The sequence below is a fragment of the Amblyraja radiata genome, chromosome 29, assembly GCF_010909765.2.
Source record: "Amblyraja radiata isolate CabotCenter1 chromosome 29, sAmbRad1.1.pri, whole genome shotgun sequence".
NCBI classification, from domain to species: Eukaryota; Metazoa; Chordata; class Chondrichthyes; order Rajiformes; family Rajidae; genus Amblyraja; species Amblyraja radiata.
In genome coordinates this window covers 5,759,107-5,776,157 of record NC_045984.1, presented here as the reverse complement: position 1 = coordinate 5,776,157, position 17,051 = coordinate 5,759,107, and the positions used below count along the sequence as shown (strand labels likewise).

The following is a 17,051-nucleotide window of genomic DNA, read 5'->3' as shown; positions in this document are numbered from 1 at the left end:
GATTGAATCGTCAGTGTGTACTGGCTGGGCTTGTTTCCATGCTGCATCTATCACCCCAAGACTGAACCCAAAGAGCTACATTGACACAACAGTGCAGATATCTTTCAAATGAAACATGAAACTGAAGGCTCTATGCTTTCAAGTGGGGGTAAAGTATCCCATTCTCACATCTTTGAGAGAGCTTGATGTGAACAAAGTGAATTAATGGAAGGAATATGAATAAGCATATCTCAAAAGAACTTTGATGGCTGCAAAGCACGTTGGGTCATCCAAACGTTGTGAGTGAGAAAAGCAAATCTTTTCAAAACAAAAACATGCAAAACAATAATAGGAAAATGAAGCTTCAAAATTAAGTCAGTTACATGTATATTCTAAATTATAAATTATAATTATGGCGCTCCCTATGGTAACATCATTTCAAGAACAAGGACTCACCTAATCCACTGCTAATGGTTTTGGCTTGTTCTTCCTCAAATGGTCTTGTGTCTGTGCGATTAACTCTTAATCTAAAATACAAAATTAATGTTATACTCCATGGTTTTGTAAGGTTAATATAGTGACAAATGAGCACCAAACTCAGGATAACCAATTTGCCATTAAGAATTTCAGTGAAGCTTTGTGGCGGTTAAATTAAATTCTGTTTTTCCACGTGAAGTAACACAATTAGAGATTTCATCCTTCCAATGCCTGTGACTTTGGAAATAATCTTCCAAATTGATCATATGATTTGAACGATCAAGTAGGAATATTGCACGTGAAAAAGTTGCCTATGAATTGGTAAAAATCATATTAGCTTAGTAGCATCACCACATATATGCAACATTTTAAAATATCTATCCCAAATTGAAATCCGACTATCACAAATACATATTGCTTATTCTCCTTTAATCAGTGCATGCTGAGAAACCTTTCAAATTGTCACTATGAAAACTAATAAAATCAGATAGTTCACCAGACAGTTTTTTCCTATTTTTTGCATTATTCTATTGTCCATTAACAAAGAACAAAAGTATCTAAAAATTCAATAATGATATACCCATCACCCATACTCTAATGCATAAGCTTTTTACAAAACTTTACATCAGGAGAATATTTGCTCCACAATCTATTTAATGTCAGAGCACGATAGTATAGTTGAGAAATGAACACAACTTTGTCATATTGGGAAGAAAACAAGGTGCAATGATAAAATAAATCCTGACGATTATCACATTTTCTAAACAAGCAGCATAATTAAATGGCCATGACCATGACATTTGCATTGATAAAATCAAATTTAATTTTCAATACTTGCCTTTTATCCAAGCATATTATTTGGACATCTAAACAATCTGAATTTGTCTCGGGTGTTTCAGTGGGAGAAATGCCAGACTTCAGCAGTATCTTTTGTTAAAAAGGCAAACAAAATATGGGCAACATTATACATTTATCAACAGCACTTAAAATGTCATGCTTGAAAGAAAACCAAGTTGTGGCTATAACAAGTTCTAAAATTGAGCAAAAGCCATTACTGTAGTCTTGAACAATCAATATGGTGGTTAAGTTGGTTTGTCAAGGAAGACTCTCTCTAACTTCTACAGGTGCACAGTAGAGAGCATGCTGACCGGTTGCATCGTGGCTTGGTTCGGCAATTTGAGCGCCCTGGAGAGGAAAAGACCTCAAAAAGTAGTAAACACTGCCCAGTCCATCATCGGCTCTGACCTTCCTTCCATCGAGGGGATTTATCGCAGTCGCTGCCTCAAAAAGGCTGGCAGTATCATCAAAGACCCACACCATCCTGGCCACACACTCATCTCCCTGCTACCTTCAGGTAGAAGGTACAGGAGCCTGAAGACTGCAACAACCAGGTTCAGGAATAGCTACTTCCCCACAGCCATCAGGCTATTAAACCTGGCTCGGACAAAACTCTGATTATTAATAACCACTTTCTGCTATTTGCACTTTATCAGTTTATTTATTCATGTGTGTATATATTTATATCATGGTATATGGACACATTTATCTGTTTTGTAGTAAATGCCTACTATTTTCTGTGTGCTTAAGCAAAGCAAGAATTTCATTGTCCTATACAGGGACACATGACAATAAACTCACTTGAACTTGAACTTAAGTTACTAGAAAGAATTCTGACCCACTGATCAAGGAATGAGTTTGGATACCACGTTGAGAGGTGTAATCTCCATACAGACAGCACCTGTAGTCAGGATTGAACCTAGGTGTCTGGCGCTGTACGGCAATAAATTCACCGCTTCGCCACTGTGCCATTTGCTTACATTGTTTTTGTTTGGGGGAAAGGAATCACAGCCAAAAATAATTAGTTCTATATTTAGCATAACTCCACAAAATTCCTCCCCGTTTCTTCACAAATCTGCAAGTTATATGAGAATCACAATAGTAGGTTAAACTGGGTTAAGTTAGGAATAGTCTCAATTCACTCTTCCTTAATAAAAAGGCACCTCGGTACAGAAGCTAGAATGGCACGGAATTGGTACACAAGGACCCAATATACATTAAACACTACTGCTTTTTTTTAGTACACTGCTGGTTAGAAATAGGGAACCCTCATCTTCTATTCCTTTGGAAACTAGTTCATCCCTTCAAACAGTAGCAGCAGCAATACCTGCCACTAATGAAATAATAGTATTGGTCCAAAATATACTTTGCTAAAGCAACCTCAACATTAGTGAAAGAGTTAATGTCTATTAACTCAGCTTGACCATTTTCTGCAAACCTGCATGTATGTGGGTATAACCGAACCTTGCAATTCTTGGCAAATCCATAAACATAACATTTACTGGAATAAGCTAACTGTAGGACACAGGCAGTTGCTTCTTGGAAAAATTATGTGACTTGAACAGTATATAAGAAATTGTAAAATGCTGCATCTTTGAGTGGCAGCACAGGGAGCGCTGAGTATAGTTGTATACTCTTTGCACAAGTCCTCCTGCTCCCGTCTGACGATCGATTAAAGCTCGTCTTGGTTTACCTTTAACCATTTGTGTTGTTGTCTGTTTTAAGCAGCAAACTTTATCATTGGGGTAGTCGGCAGGATCTCGCTGGGACCATCAACCGACGACTGAGTAAGAGGCCGCAGTTTGACCGGGACCGGATGGGGAGAAAAAGTGCACTAGTTGGACCCCTTGAGGACCGACCTCCCGCAAACCATCAGAGGTCCCCCATCAGATGATCTGGTTCCCTGCCAAGATACTTGGAGACAGACAATGAAGCTAAGACCAATTGTGTATGCTTTTGCTACTGAGTAAGTAGTCAGCAATTAGATAGAGCAAGCTAAAAAGGTATGTCGTTAATTAAGAGGCCGGGTTGAGAGAAGTTCACGACTAAATGTAAACATGGGGAATAATATGGATAAAAGTCTCAGGGGAACACCCGTACAACACGTGTGTTATTTGAATCCTAAAAATAACAAAGATTATAGAATATTAAGTCATAAGTTAACCAAACGTTTGGGAGATGAATCTTGGCCAGTAGGAGGAACAAGAAAAAATATACAGCGTGAGAGAGAAAAGATCTCCAGCGGAAAAAGAAAGCGCTGATAAAAAGAGCGAGGAACAAAAACAATTCGTAGCTAAGAAAAAAAACAGGTACCAGTAAATCCTCCAGAAACCCTAGGTCTGGCATGGCCACCCTGTTTATAGAAGAGGAGGATGAGGAACAAATTCGGGAATAGTGTAGACCACCTCCCCCATATGCCCTGGCCACCAGTCCCTATAAGACCCCGTAGCGAGGGGTTTCCGGCCTCCCTACAGGGAAGGGCACCCCCAGAAGAAAATGATACTGATAGCGATACTGATAGGAAGATGATAAAGAAGGAAAAGGGCTGAGGAAGAAGAGGAAGGAGGAGCAGTATTGAATCCAGTAGTGAGAGAGCTAAACAAAGCAGAGCACCAGAGAGACAGGATATAAATCAACGAAGACTGAAAAGGAAAAAAGCATGATGCCGAGAATCGATGCTATGCTCAGGTAAATGCAGATCTTTTACGATGCAGGAGACGAGAACTTTAACTAACAGTCTGCGCAGGGTCTGTACAGGCTGCCCCACAGCTCAGCAGTAACACAGTGTACTGATGACCTTCTGTTTGCAAGTACAGAGATAAAGAAGAATGCTGAGAACACCGATGAGCTACTAAAATAAAGTACTGTCACTCTTGCCTCTGCCAAGGCACCGCGGCAATTCAATCCACTCTCATTCCAACAAGACGACTTTCACAATTTAAAAACAGTGCTGGCTACTGCACCAGCTACTCTATGTGACCTACTGCAAGCCTTAACCCTCCCAGTCCACGTGGCCATTATTAAGTGCAATACCCATATGAGTGGCTGCAACAAAGCAGTCAACCATGAGAATGCCCTAGCTGTCATTACTGCCCACACGGCAGCTTGCGAATTCTGCACATTGGTTCCCCCAGAACCAAAGAATCTAGTAGACAGAACGGTTCTGCCAGACAAGGGAAGGTAAAGTTAATACAGAGGGACACCTCTGCCCATGAGAAACAACTATGGAAACAAGAGGGCTGCGCTACTGACTCCACAACGGGTCTTTGCCTAATCCCCCTTGGACAAGTTTGTGTACCTGATGCATTCTTACCCACCCTTCGAACCAATATCCACTCCCTTACACATGCTGGAAAGGAGGGAATGATTGGGATGATGGAGACATGGTGGCATCCAAGAATTCGGCAGGAGGTCCTAAAACAAGTCTCCGAATGCAGGATTTGCTAGAAATCCAACCCAGGCAAACCTATTAAAGTACCCCCCGCGGTAACACCGATGCAAGCACGATTATTTGAATGCATTCAGATTGATTTTATTGAAATGCCAAGGGCCCATTCCTATAAATATTGCTTAGATTTGTTTTAGATTAGATTAGTCAGTGGTTTGAAGCCTTACCAACCACCAATAATACTGCTGAAACCACTGTGACATTACTATTAAGAGAAATTAGCCCACGATTTGGGCTGCCTACAGTTATAAGTTCCGATAACGGCTCACACTTTATTGCTACTTAACAAATAACTATGTGCATATTTTAATATCCAACAACAATTTCACTGTGTCCATCACCCACAGACTTCCGACAGGGTGGAAAGAGCTAATGGAGTCCTCAAGAATAAAATTACAAAGTCAATGGGAGAAATGGGACAAACTTGGATTAAGGCGTTGCCTTTAGACCTATTAGAAATGCGAGTAACCCCCCACAGTGCTACGAAACTATCACCTACAGAGATTATCTATGGTATACCCTTAAGGACTCCATGGGAGCTAGTAGACCCCATGAAGGTACTTTAGATTTACATGCACTGGGTGATGAAATAATAACCTATGTTCATCAAACTAACCAATATTCTGTCAGCATAACATTTACAGGTGAAAGAATCAGAGCCGTTACCTGATGGAGACTCTGGAGAAAAGATCCAGAAAGTAGGAACTGATATGCACAGGTATAACCAGGGAGGTGGAGGATGGTGGTCATTTAACATGGGGAATCTGGGGAATGATAGTTCACTATGGGTCTATCATACTGCTTATCATTGTATTGATTTATGTACTGAAATGTTTGAAGCCTTTGCTATGCACAAATTGGGTACTGTAATGTTATCATGTTATGATAATCGTGAACCTTGCAATTCTTGGAAAAACCACAGAACATAACATTTACTGGAATAATTTTTAAGAAGGAACTGCAGATGCCAGAAAATCGAAGTTAGACAAAAATGCTGGAGAAACTCAACGGGTGAGGCAGCATCTATGGAGCAAAGGAAATAGGCGACGTTTCGGACCGAGACCCTTCCTTCAGTCTGAGGAAGGGCCTCGACCCGAAACGTCGCTATTTCCTTCGCTCCATAGATGCTGCCTCACCCGCTGAGTTTCTCCAGCATTTACTGGAATAAGCTTTCTGTAGGACACAGGCAACTGCTTCTTGGAAAAATAACTAAGGCTATTATGTGACTTGAACAATATATAAGAAATTATAAAATGCTGTATCTGAGTGGAAGCACGGGGAGCGCTGAGTATAGTTGTATACTCTTTGCACTAGTGACCCCACTCCCGTATAACGATCGATTAAAGCTTGGCTTGGTTTACCTGTAACCAGTTGTGTTGTTGTCTGTTTTATGCCGTGAACAAACATTAGTACAGAGGCAAATATAATGGCCATGACAAATTCGAGCAGAGCCAGGTTACAATTGTTCTTTTGTTTCCTATCCGGAATCCAGTTTAATTTACAGGTTGTCAGCCAGGACAAATAATGGTATGTTCTCTGATTTGTCCCCAGCAATCACAATGAAGGGAGGTCAGGGAATGAATACAAGTGAGGTTACTGGTTATCAATAACCAGAAGGGGCACCAAAGACTGCACGGGTCTACCAGAACTACCCGCTGCACTACATTCAAAATTGCTATATTCAAAAATTTGTAGTTCTGGAGCTGACCATCTTCACTTTCATTTAGTTTCCATATTTCCCGAGCTCTGTAAAACCAGACTGACAATGGTTACATTCAAACACCAGCCTCCAATTTACAGCATGAGAATCTGAGTCAACTATGATGTAATGTTCCACCTCTCCCTGACAGCATACAGGTCTCACTGCCCACTGCAGTAAAGATAATTGATACAAATACATCGATAGATGCTCCTGAACACATCATCAGTGATGTAACCTAGGGTAATTGGGTGTTTCGGGTCTTTCAACATCAGACACCCTCACCCAGGCGACCCAGCCGTGGTTGATCAGACCATGACTTGTGTTCAGGTGGCATTCGCTCCTCCCCATGGACCTCCTCTCCTGATCCAGAGCCATCTTGATGCCTTCTCCGCTGCCTCTGTGGTGTTCTTGATGGCCCTTCTCCTTGCCACTCCGTTGATGCCCAGTGCATTCAAGGCTTTGTAGAGCGATTGCCCTGCAAAACCTCTGCAGCCAACCTCGATGGGCATACACCTTGCCTTCCAGCCCTGCTTACGGCAGTCTATGACCAGCTCTTCATACTTGGCCATCTTTCTCTCGTGGGCCTCCTCCAGACGGTCCTCCCACGGCACTGTCAGTTCCAACAAGATGATGTTTTTGGTCGCCTCTGAGACCAGGAGGATATCTGGCCTTAGGGTGGTCGTGGTAATGTGCTGTGGAAACTTCAGCTGTTTCACCAGGTCTATGGAAAGCTGCCAGTCCTGCGCAGTCGCCAGGATTCCTGACTGATTCCTGGCTGCTGTGGTTCTTGGCAGCTGCACTCCGGCCTTCACGAAGGTGATCATCTGGGTGGTGGGGCGTTCTCGTCTGCAGCTGCTGATTCCCATGCTGATGGCTTCTGCAATGGGTTTGAGAACCTGGTCGTGACGCCATGTGTATGCCATAATGGTATGTTCTCACAGCCCAAGATAGTTTTGATTTGTCCCCAGCAATCACAATGACGCCATTATAATACAATGTTCCACCTCTCCCTGACAGCATACAGGTCTCACTGCCCACTGCAGTAAAGATAACAATACATAGAGTGTTGAAACTGGAGATGTGTTTTAGAAAAGTTCTTTTTGGCACCCATTCTGAGGATGTTAACAATGTGGACAGCATCCTTGGCATACAACATTTTTTTTTCTAGTGTCAACAGGAGCAGGAGATTCTCTGGAATATAAAAGAATAAAACAATGTACAGACTAATGTTAACTATGCAAAGATGAGCAAGTCTAGTGGATCCAGAAAAGGCAGCTGCACCTGAGCATTTATACCCCAGGGTGTCTCAAAACAATGCTTGTTCTTCATAGTTTCTTATTGCAACAATTATATAGCAAAAGAGAAAGTTAAGCTGAAGCGATAAAGCACAATTTGTACTTGCTTTAGTAGATTGTTATATGTGAGGGTTAAAAAGTTGCATATTACAAGTAGTAAATATGCATGCTACAATGTGAATCTTACCTTTTATACATTTGTTAATCTTCCCCATGAAGCATGCAACTTCTATAGCACAACAGTTACAATATAAAAATAAAGTTTAAGGCAATGTTCCAAAATAAAAAACAATGATTAAATAAAGAAAATGATGGAAACTAGAAATAAAAAACAATCTAATGGAAGATTTCCATAAATAATTTTCTTAGGTGATAACCCAGAATTGAAATTGAGTCATCTTGGCCTTTTGGATAACAGAATGCCATAAGTCACTCACTGGCTATTCATGAGCAGCATAATGGCATCTTCTATAAAGTGAGACTTGGGTTATCCATTTTGTGTGCTCATCTCAAACATGCTATTTTGATCAGTGCAAGTGACCTTGGGCTAGTATTCTCATTTGTATTGGTGATCTTCACAAAATGGAAGTGGCTTTGAGGCAAAGGCGATGAAGTAATCAAAAATCACCCAAATAAAATAAATCAAAGCTAATTATTCAAATAAACCATAAATACATAGCATATTATGCTTTGCTGGTTGAGTGGTAATTGCATCCTAAGGTAAGTTGGACAATTATGGTTAAACCTATCTCCGTAGGACACGCTTACGTTAAGGGAATCCATGTTTCGAACAAAATAGGGCACTCTCAAAAACAAGGTGAGGCAACGCCATATTTTTCCTGCATAATTCTACATCCTCACACCTCAATCTACTGAATTTTACTCAAAATGAAAACATTTAAAAAACTATTTACGCTTAAAATGACTACAGCAAATCCATGACTAGAGCTACATAGTACACAAGAATCATATCTTAAGTCTGAAGAAGGGTCTCGACCCCAAACATCACCCATTCCTTCTCTACAGAGGTGCTGCCTGCTCTGCTGAGTTACTCCAGCATTTTGTGTCTATCTTCGATCACATCTTAAGGAACCAAGATCAAAATTGCAGGGAAATCTGCACTTTTACAATCTTCACAAAATTAAATCATCCAATTCAAAATTTATATCATTCAACCGCACAACTACCCACACAAAATAAAAAGATCACAGCCACACAGATGGCAACGTCACACATATTAAGCCACAAAATGTACAGTATGAAACATTTGAAATTAGGGTCCAAGATATTTTTGTTATTCCCACATGTGCTGAACAAAACTGTGCACATGGTATACGATGCGCAGTTGATTGAAGAACAAAACCCTAAAAAGGCAGTGAGTGATAACAAAGTACTTGAAGAGGAGGCAATATACGTTTAAAGAAAACAAATGTAGGTACCTTTCATGAACATGGTGCCTCTCAGGACGGGGATGCTGCCACGTATTATTTAAAAGCCATCACTAGTTCAAAGGATAATGTATTTTTGAGTATTGGACATATTTAAGGAAAGATGAAAAAGGACAAGAGAATTGAGAATGACACGAGGTAAAACTTATGTAGTGTGTGGTTGGAAGCTGGATAAGGGGAAGACAGATTTCACTGTGGCTTTCAAGAGGAACTTGGTTAAATACATGCTGGAGAAAAATGTTAATTGTGGAACTGTTGTTCTGGTAATAAGCCAAAAGATACATGGACCGAATGGCCTCCTCTTGTAACTATTCTAGGACTCCACACTGTGGTGGGATGTCAATTGCCTACTTGGACAGTGAAACTCTGATAACGCAGGCATCAGATTGGTCAGGAATCCTAACAGTACAGATTTTTTCTATTCCCTTTAAACTCATCGAATTCACTGAATCAAATCATGCATATTGTGCAACATGCAAAAATAAAGTAAAAGCATGGTTTCAATAGGAGTAACATCTGAGGTTTGGCAAAAAGCCCAGACTGCCAAAACGACAAAGGTGCCAGATTATCAGAATTTTATTGCGGTTTAATACGACTTAAAAACATGAATGGCTTGAAAGAATATCTCTTTAGTATTTGAGCTACAGATACCGATGCTATGCTAAGTTAGACCATCTTAGTTGAATTTCGAATTAGGGGCAATTCTTAGGCTTGTAGAGTGACTTCAACTGAGTGGCAGCAGACTCATTTTAAAATGAAGGATGCAGAAGTTCAAGTGTAGCTCCAGGCAATGAAGCACAAACTAGACCAACACTTCAAAGACTGAAGATCCAATTGCACAAAATGCTTTCTTTTCAATGAGATATTAAAACCAGCTGAAACTATGCATGCAGCTATAAATACGGAGGAAATATGAGTGTAATAGGCGATGTGGCTTAGTCTAACTTACTCTATCATTCTATAAGATAACAATAAATCCCTGCATGGTCTCAGCTTCATTTGCCTATCCGTTTTTCATCAACAAACCTTTTGCTCAATAAACTCTTATCAGCCTTGCGTGTAAGCGATAGTTCAGCTTAACAGTTCTCTGGGTAATGAGTTAGAAAGATTTAGGATCCCCGAAAGAAGAATTTCCTTTGTCTATCCGTCTCTACAATGCCTCTACTACCTACATGGAAGTAGTCTTCCAGCTTCTATCTGATCAATCCCCTTCACAATTGTATATTTCAATATCACTAGTCATCCTTCTACACTCTTGTCTGTAGTCTCAATCCACTCATCCCAGAAAAATTCATTCATCTCAGGAATAAACCAAGCGAAATAAGCGCTCAACACTAGTTTCTCCTTCTGTAAGAAAGATTAGAACTGTGCCCTGCACTCCACGATTCCTCTCACTGAGACATATTGGAAGGGATTCCTTGTTTTGCTTCCTGTTAATATCTTCCCAATCAAAATACTGATAGATTTATCTGACAAATTTTAGCTTTGCAAACCACCAAGAACTCTATCACATTCAATAGTGCTTAGAACAGAGTGGACGAGTGTGGTGCATGATGCTTTAGAATATACATAGGCAGTACACAAGAATCGCCGCCAAAGTTACAAAAAATCAATGGATTGGAATGTTCTGTGAACTTTTGTAAATGTCAATGCCAAAATGTCCTGCCTCGGTGAGGTCAGCTGTACGATTTTACAGGGTTGTATGTAAAGCAAAGCATTTCACCATACCTAGGTACATGAGACAATAAAGTATCAGTAAATCCACAACTTGCATTATCAAATTCAGAGCAGTGGTTAGTACAAGAGTCAGAAAAATCTAGTTGGAGAAGATTACACCAAAACCAATCAGGAGGAGCAAGAAGATAAAGTTGCGAAATCAGAATTCTATCTGAGCAACTGATAATGAAACATATCTGGAAAGACGGAAAGGCACAAAGCAGATTTACGAGGATGTTGCCAGGACTCTGCCTGAGCTACAGGGAGAGGATGGGGAGGCTAGGATTCTATGTCATTAAGTGTTTAGTTTTAGAGATACAGCACGGAAATAGGCCCTTCGGCCCACCACCGATCCCCGCACACTAGCATTATCCTACACAGTAGGGGCAATTTAGTTCTACCGAAGCTAAATTAACTTAACCTGTACGTCTTTGGAATGTGGGAGAAACCAGAGCACCCGGGGAAAACCCACACGGTGACGGGGATAATGTACACGCTCCGTACACACAGCACCCGTCGTCAGGATTGAAACCGGGTCTCTGGTGCTGTAAGGCAGCAACTCAACGTGCGCTACCAGACTGTCCAATGTGCCACAAATCTCAGGAGGCTCATGAATCTTTTTGTAGACATGTATAAAATCACCAGGGGAATAGATGGGGCGAAAAGTATTTTTCCACCAAAGTAAGGGAATCAGGAACCAGAAGGTTTAGATTTAAGGTTAAAGGGGGAAGATTTACTAGAAACCAGAGGGGTTATTTTTTTCCACACAGGGTGGCAAGTATATGAAATGAGCTGCTGAAGCAAGAGGTTGAAGAAAGTACAATGACATAATTTAAAATACATTTGCACTGGTGTTAAAGTTCTATTAGCGCAAACCACATTAGTCACTATATATGCAGGAGTGGGAGAGAACACGCGAGTATGGCTACAAACTCGTATGGAAACAAAGCCATCCATTTAAACAATGGGATCAGGTAATAGAGTGCAATTATGACCTTGCTCTAGTATCTTGGGTGATGTTAACAGTCAGGCTGAAGAAAGCAATTTGATCTTGTCACATGATCATAATGGAGAAAGGAGACAAGCTGTGCATATCCAAAAAATGAATTGATGCTTGCAAAGCCTAATGTTTTTTAACCCTCAAAGTTTAAAGTCCAGCAACATGCATAGTGTTGTTGTGTAAAGTTACAAAATCTCTAATGCTTCATTTGGTTGGTATGGCACAGAGATAAGAATACAGGATCTCAGTTATATTTTTGAGTGTGTCCAACATCCATGGAAATCATGTTTTGTTTCTTAATTTCACATTTATCTACATTATACTGCTATGCCCATTTCCTTCACCTGGACCCTACCCCTGATCCCTGCAGTACATTAGTCACAACCTGCAACTTGCAAATAGACCATCATATTCCGCTTGAGTAGTCCTCCTCCATCTGCTCATCACCCACAGCTCCCTACTTCAGCCCTCCATTTTTCATCCTAACCCCTCCCATTCCATCCACCCACCACATTCCTGCCTCCGCTTCTACAGTTTATTCCCCACCTTCCTTGCTGATCAGATCTACCATTTGCATCCTTGTCTTCTCCACTTACCACCCTTGGTTAATATCGCCACCGTTCTCTCCCCACCTAACTCATCTGCCAATCAACCCATCCTTACCATAAACCACCAATCAGTTTAAAGAGTTCTTACCCAAAACATTCAGTACATTCCAGTCACAGATGCTGCCGGACTCACTGTTACTCGAGCACTTTGTATTTTGGTTCCAATATCTGCAATGTCAACACCTACACCTTGCCAGCTATGACCCAGCTTCCCCACAACCTTTTCAGTAAGTCATCTTTTCCCACAACTCCAGTCTGAGGGTCAAGAGCCAAAATTGTTACATGTCCATTTTCCTCCATCGATGCCGCCTGATCAGCCGAGTTCCTTCAGAACTGATTTTCTAAAATGATTCCAGCATCTGCAGTCTCCTGTGCCTCCATTTATGTTTCTGTCTGCCAACATCCACAATCTCATGTACTTTAATTTTGCATGTTCACCTCACCCAGAGACCTTTGCAAGATCTTTCTGAAAGTCAAAACACTCCACATCCTCCATTCTCCCTTTAGCCTAATAGGAATCAGCAAAACATTTTTGACTGTTTTGGTGTACCAATTATGTTTCACTGAGAAGTACTGAGGAGTGAAAATATTAGGCAAGAGAAATTAATTAGAAAACGTATTTTCATAGGTATGCCAAGTGAAACGGCCAAAAGGATGACATAGAAAGTGTTTTAGATATTTAGCATACAATGACTAGGAATATAAAATGTAAAGTCACTGTCAGCTTAATGGCACTACCTATAAGTAAATAAAATGCTGCATGAACAAGTTACTTACTCTTGCAGGCCACATTCGACCTTGCCAGCTGCAAAATATGAACTCAAAGTCACTCATTGCTTATAATTTTTCAGAACACCATTTCCATGCAGTCAAAGGCTTGTTCCACCAACTGCTGCTGCAAAAAAAAAAGATATAGAAAAATTAAATATGATAGTCCCACAGTATTATTAATCCATTAAAATCCCAATTCATTCCCACATCAAAACATATTATATTGAGACACAAAATGCAAGGTGAATACTGTAAATTGGCAACTTCTGACCAAAAATACCCACTGCTTTCAAAGTCACTATCGCTCACAAGAGGTATAGAGGTATTTACACCAAACTCAATTGGTAAGCTTGGAAATTTTTAATTTTTTTCAAATCTTTCCAGATCGCTTAGCCTAAAATAACAAGTGGAAAATGCCAGATTAAACAACACCAATTAGCAGTCTCAAAAAGATGGTCTCAAAAGAGAAGAGCCTTGAGCCAATGTTTCATAGATCACAAATGACTGGAGATCAGATTATGCAGACAGGATATACTCTCAGAAAGGCCAACCCTTTTTCATATATATCACTAAATATTGGCAATCCTCATCAGGGCACTAAAGTTTGTTTATGTACATGACTTTCTATTCCACATCAGCACAAGTTCATTTTCAACTAATCTGTAAGGTAAAGCAATTTAAATGTTTCCTTTCATTCATGCTCACTATTCAAACTTAATTGTGGAACTCTGAAACCACATGTGTGCGTTTCCTTGGGATGCTCCAGTTTCATCCCACATTCTGAAGGACTACTTGTAGATCAATTGGTTGTTAATAAAATATGGCTTTGGCCAATGTTAGCATATATAATATATATCTTCTTCTTCTCCTTCTTCTTCTTTGGAGTTTTACGGCAGCCGGCATCCACAATGTTGCATTGCTGCCATCTTCTGGCTTCACTCCACAGTCCTCATGTCTTTACATTATATCCTTTTTATAAGGCCAGAGGCCCTCAAGAAATTAAACAACACCTTTACTCCTTTTCCTTCCCCTCCATACTCTAGAATGTTCTTTTCTGATATATCTGTCATTCCAATTTTCTTCATTTCACTGATCAAAACTCTTCTTTCTGTTTCATATCTTCTACATGCAACTAGAGCATGCTGAACTGTTTCCGGCTGATGGCATTCCCACACATCCCAGTAGGGTGTTTTCCCAACATTTTAAATGTGCTGTTCAGGTGAGTGTGTCCTATCCTCAATCTTGCTAATACTACCTGTTCTTTCCTGTTCCCCCCTCTTCTTGCTGTAATGCCCACTCTGTTTTGTAGCGAATAGAGGTGTCTCCCCTTTGTCTCCTGTTTCCAGTATTGTTGTCATTCCTGATTTATTTTCTACCACACAATGTGTCTTCCTTCAGATTTGGATAATTGTAGGTTTACCTCTATGTTCTCTTTTTTAACGGCCTCTTTTGCTAATTTGTCCACTTTTTCATTTCCTAGCTGGGACCCACAACAAAGTCACTGTCACTGCCCTTCCTTGTTACTTGGCTTAATAGTAGTAGAATTTCATACACTAGGTCAGGCCGCCTATGGGATGCACCAGACCCAATACTCTGGATTGCAGACAATGAGTCGCTACATATTAATACTTTGCATGGTTGCACCTGTTCTATCCACCGAACTGCCATCAAAATAGCGTACAGTTCCACTGTATATACTGCCAAATAGTTATTTGTTCTTTTGCAAATCTCAACATTCATCCCTTGCACTACCACAGCTGCCCCTGTTGTTTCAGCTACTGGGTCCTTTGATCCATCTGTGAAAATTAAGAGGTGTTCCCTGTATCTATTATATATATGGTTATGGTATTCTGTTTTTAGGTCCGAATTTTTCCCCCTCCTTTTTGCCTCCCATATCTCCAGATCAACTTTTGGGATGTTTAGTAACCATATTGGGACAGATGGCCACAATACTGCAGGGCAGAACTCTTTGTCCTCTACTTCCATGACCCTTGCCACACCTCCTCCAACCCAGCCACACACACACACACACAATATAACTCACAAAAGTAGCATCACAACTGCCCTAAATATCTACATTGTGACGCGCCAAAACGAAAACCTGCAACTCAATGGCCAATCTGAAAATGGCAAAATCTGTGCGGTAAAATTGTTAAATCAAGAAGAAAAAAAATTGGAGACTAATTACATTGCTATGCTTCCTGGAACAATCGTTGTTTTAGTATTATTTCAGTCCAGTCCCTTGACTCTTTCACCAATACATCAACAAATGTATTGTTGCTGCTTCCCGCACTAATACAGAATTAAAATGTCAAGACTTTTGCAAACAATTTCTGCCCCGCTCTCATCTTCACAAGGTCCACCTCTGACTCGCCCCTTTACATTCTAGTCTTCTCCATCTCAGGAGACAAAGCAGCCGCCAACATCCAATACAAGCCCACAAGCTCCACAAACACCTTGATTATACTTCCTCCCACTACTGGTAAAGTCCAATTTGCTTCAAGCAGATAATCATACAATAAAGTTAGTAATAAAGCAGTAACGTCTTTATTTCGCCCATGCGGGAGTGGGAGGTAACTCCGAGTATGATAACACAGATACAGATTTCCTCGTGGTCCACACAAATATGTAATGTTCAAACACCGTACTTGTACCTTAGCAGTAAGCAATTCAGCAATTCTTTATCTTATAGAACATTCTCGCACAGATCCCGTCATGCCCATATATGGTAATATTAAAGATATTCAGTGATCTGCTGTGGAGCACTTGCACACAGTCAGCAGGAATGACCGAGTTTCTAGTCAACTGCCATTTTAATTCACCATCCCAATCCCAATCAGAGCTCTTTCTGAACTTCTACCCAATTACAATGAGAGCCAACGCAAGCTTGAGACAGGTCTCATCTTCGGTTTGGGCATGTTACAGCCTTCCAGACTGAAGATTAAGCTCTCCAATGTTTGAAGATGGGGCTCGACCCGAAACTTCACGCATTCCTTCTCTCCTGAGATGCTGCCTGTCCCGCTGAGTTACTCCAGCATTTTGTGTCTATCTCCAACTTTAGACAACCTGTTACTTCTCCCTTTTGATACATGCACTAATGACATATGGATATCAATTTTATCACCTTTGCCACTATCTTCCACCCTGCCCTCAAATTCACTTGGACTATTTCTGGCACTTTTCATTTCCTGGATTTTCTAACCTAATAATGCCCCATTTCTCCTAAAAATGCATCAATTCCTTCTATAACTTGCATAAATATATATCCCTTAATTTAAAACATCATTTTAGTGATGATTTAGTGACTTGCAATTCAAGACTTAATTATACAAAATATGCTCCTATAAATGTCCATTGCTGCAAAACCACAGAGCGTATTCACTGGAATTATTCCATTGCAAACAGCTGCAGGTGCAACTTCAGACAGTTCTGGTGAATCAAATTAACATTTTAAAGGCTAGTACATTCAAAATTCCAGATCATTACACCTATCTGAATGGTGTCAGATTATTATATGAATGGTGTCAGATTAGAAAAAGGGGAAATACAACGAGACCTGGGTGTCCTTGTACATCAGTCACAGAAAGTAAGCATGCAGGTACAGCAGGCAGTGAAGAAAGCAAATGACATGTTGGCCTTCATAGCGAGAGGATTTGAGTATAGAAGGTCTGACTGCAGTTGTACAGGGCCCTGATGGGACCACACCTGGAGTATTGTGTGCAGTTTTGGTCTCCTGATTTGAGGAAGACATTCTTGTTGTTTAGGGAATG

General features: G+C 40.5%; 1 protein-coding gene across 5 annotated transcripts in view; it reads right to left on the bottom strand.

Annotated features, from left to right (window-relative positions):
• Window positions 1–17,051, bottom strand: part of pwwp3a (PWWP domain containing 3A, DNA repair factor) — a 61,435-nt gene that overhangs the window by 31,950 nt on the left and 12,434 nt on the right. For 3 of the 5 annotated variants that reach the window (XM_033046459.1, XM_033046462.1, XM_033046463.1), the window contains exons 2-4: window positions 13,288–13,405; window positions 1,295–1,383; window positions 436–506 (exon numbers count right to left, since the gene is read on the bottom strand). In XM_033046459.1, coding sequence (XP_032902350.1) covers window positions 436–506; window positions 1,295–1,383; window positions 13,288–13,344 — 217 coding nt within the window. In that variant the 5' untranslated portion in view covers window positions 13,345–13,405. Of the gene's footprint in view, window positions 1–435; window positions 507–1,294; window positions 1,384–13,287; window positions 13,409–17,051 lie in introns of all 5 variants that reach the window. The other 2 variants (XM_033046461.1, XM_033046460.1) reach the window with 2 other exon arrangements.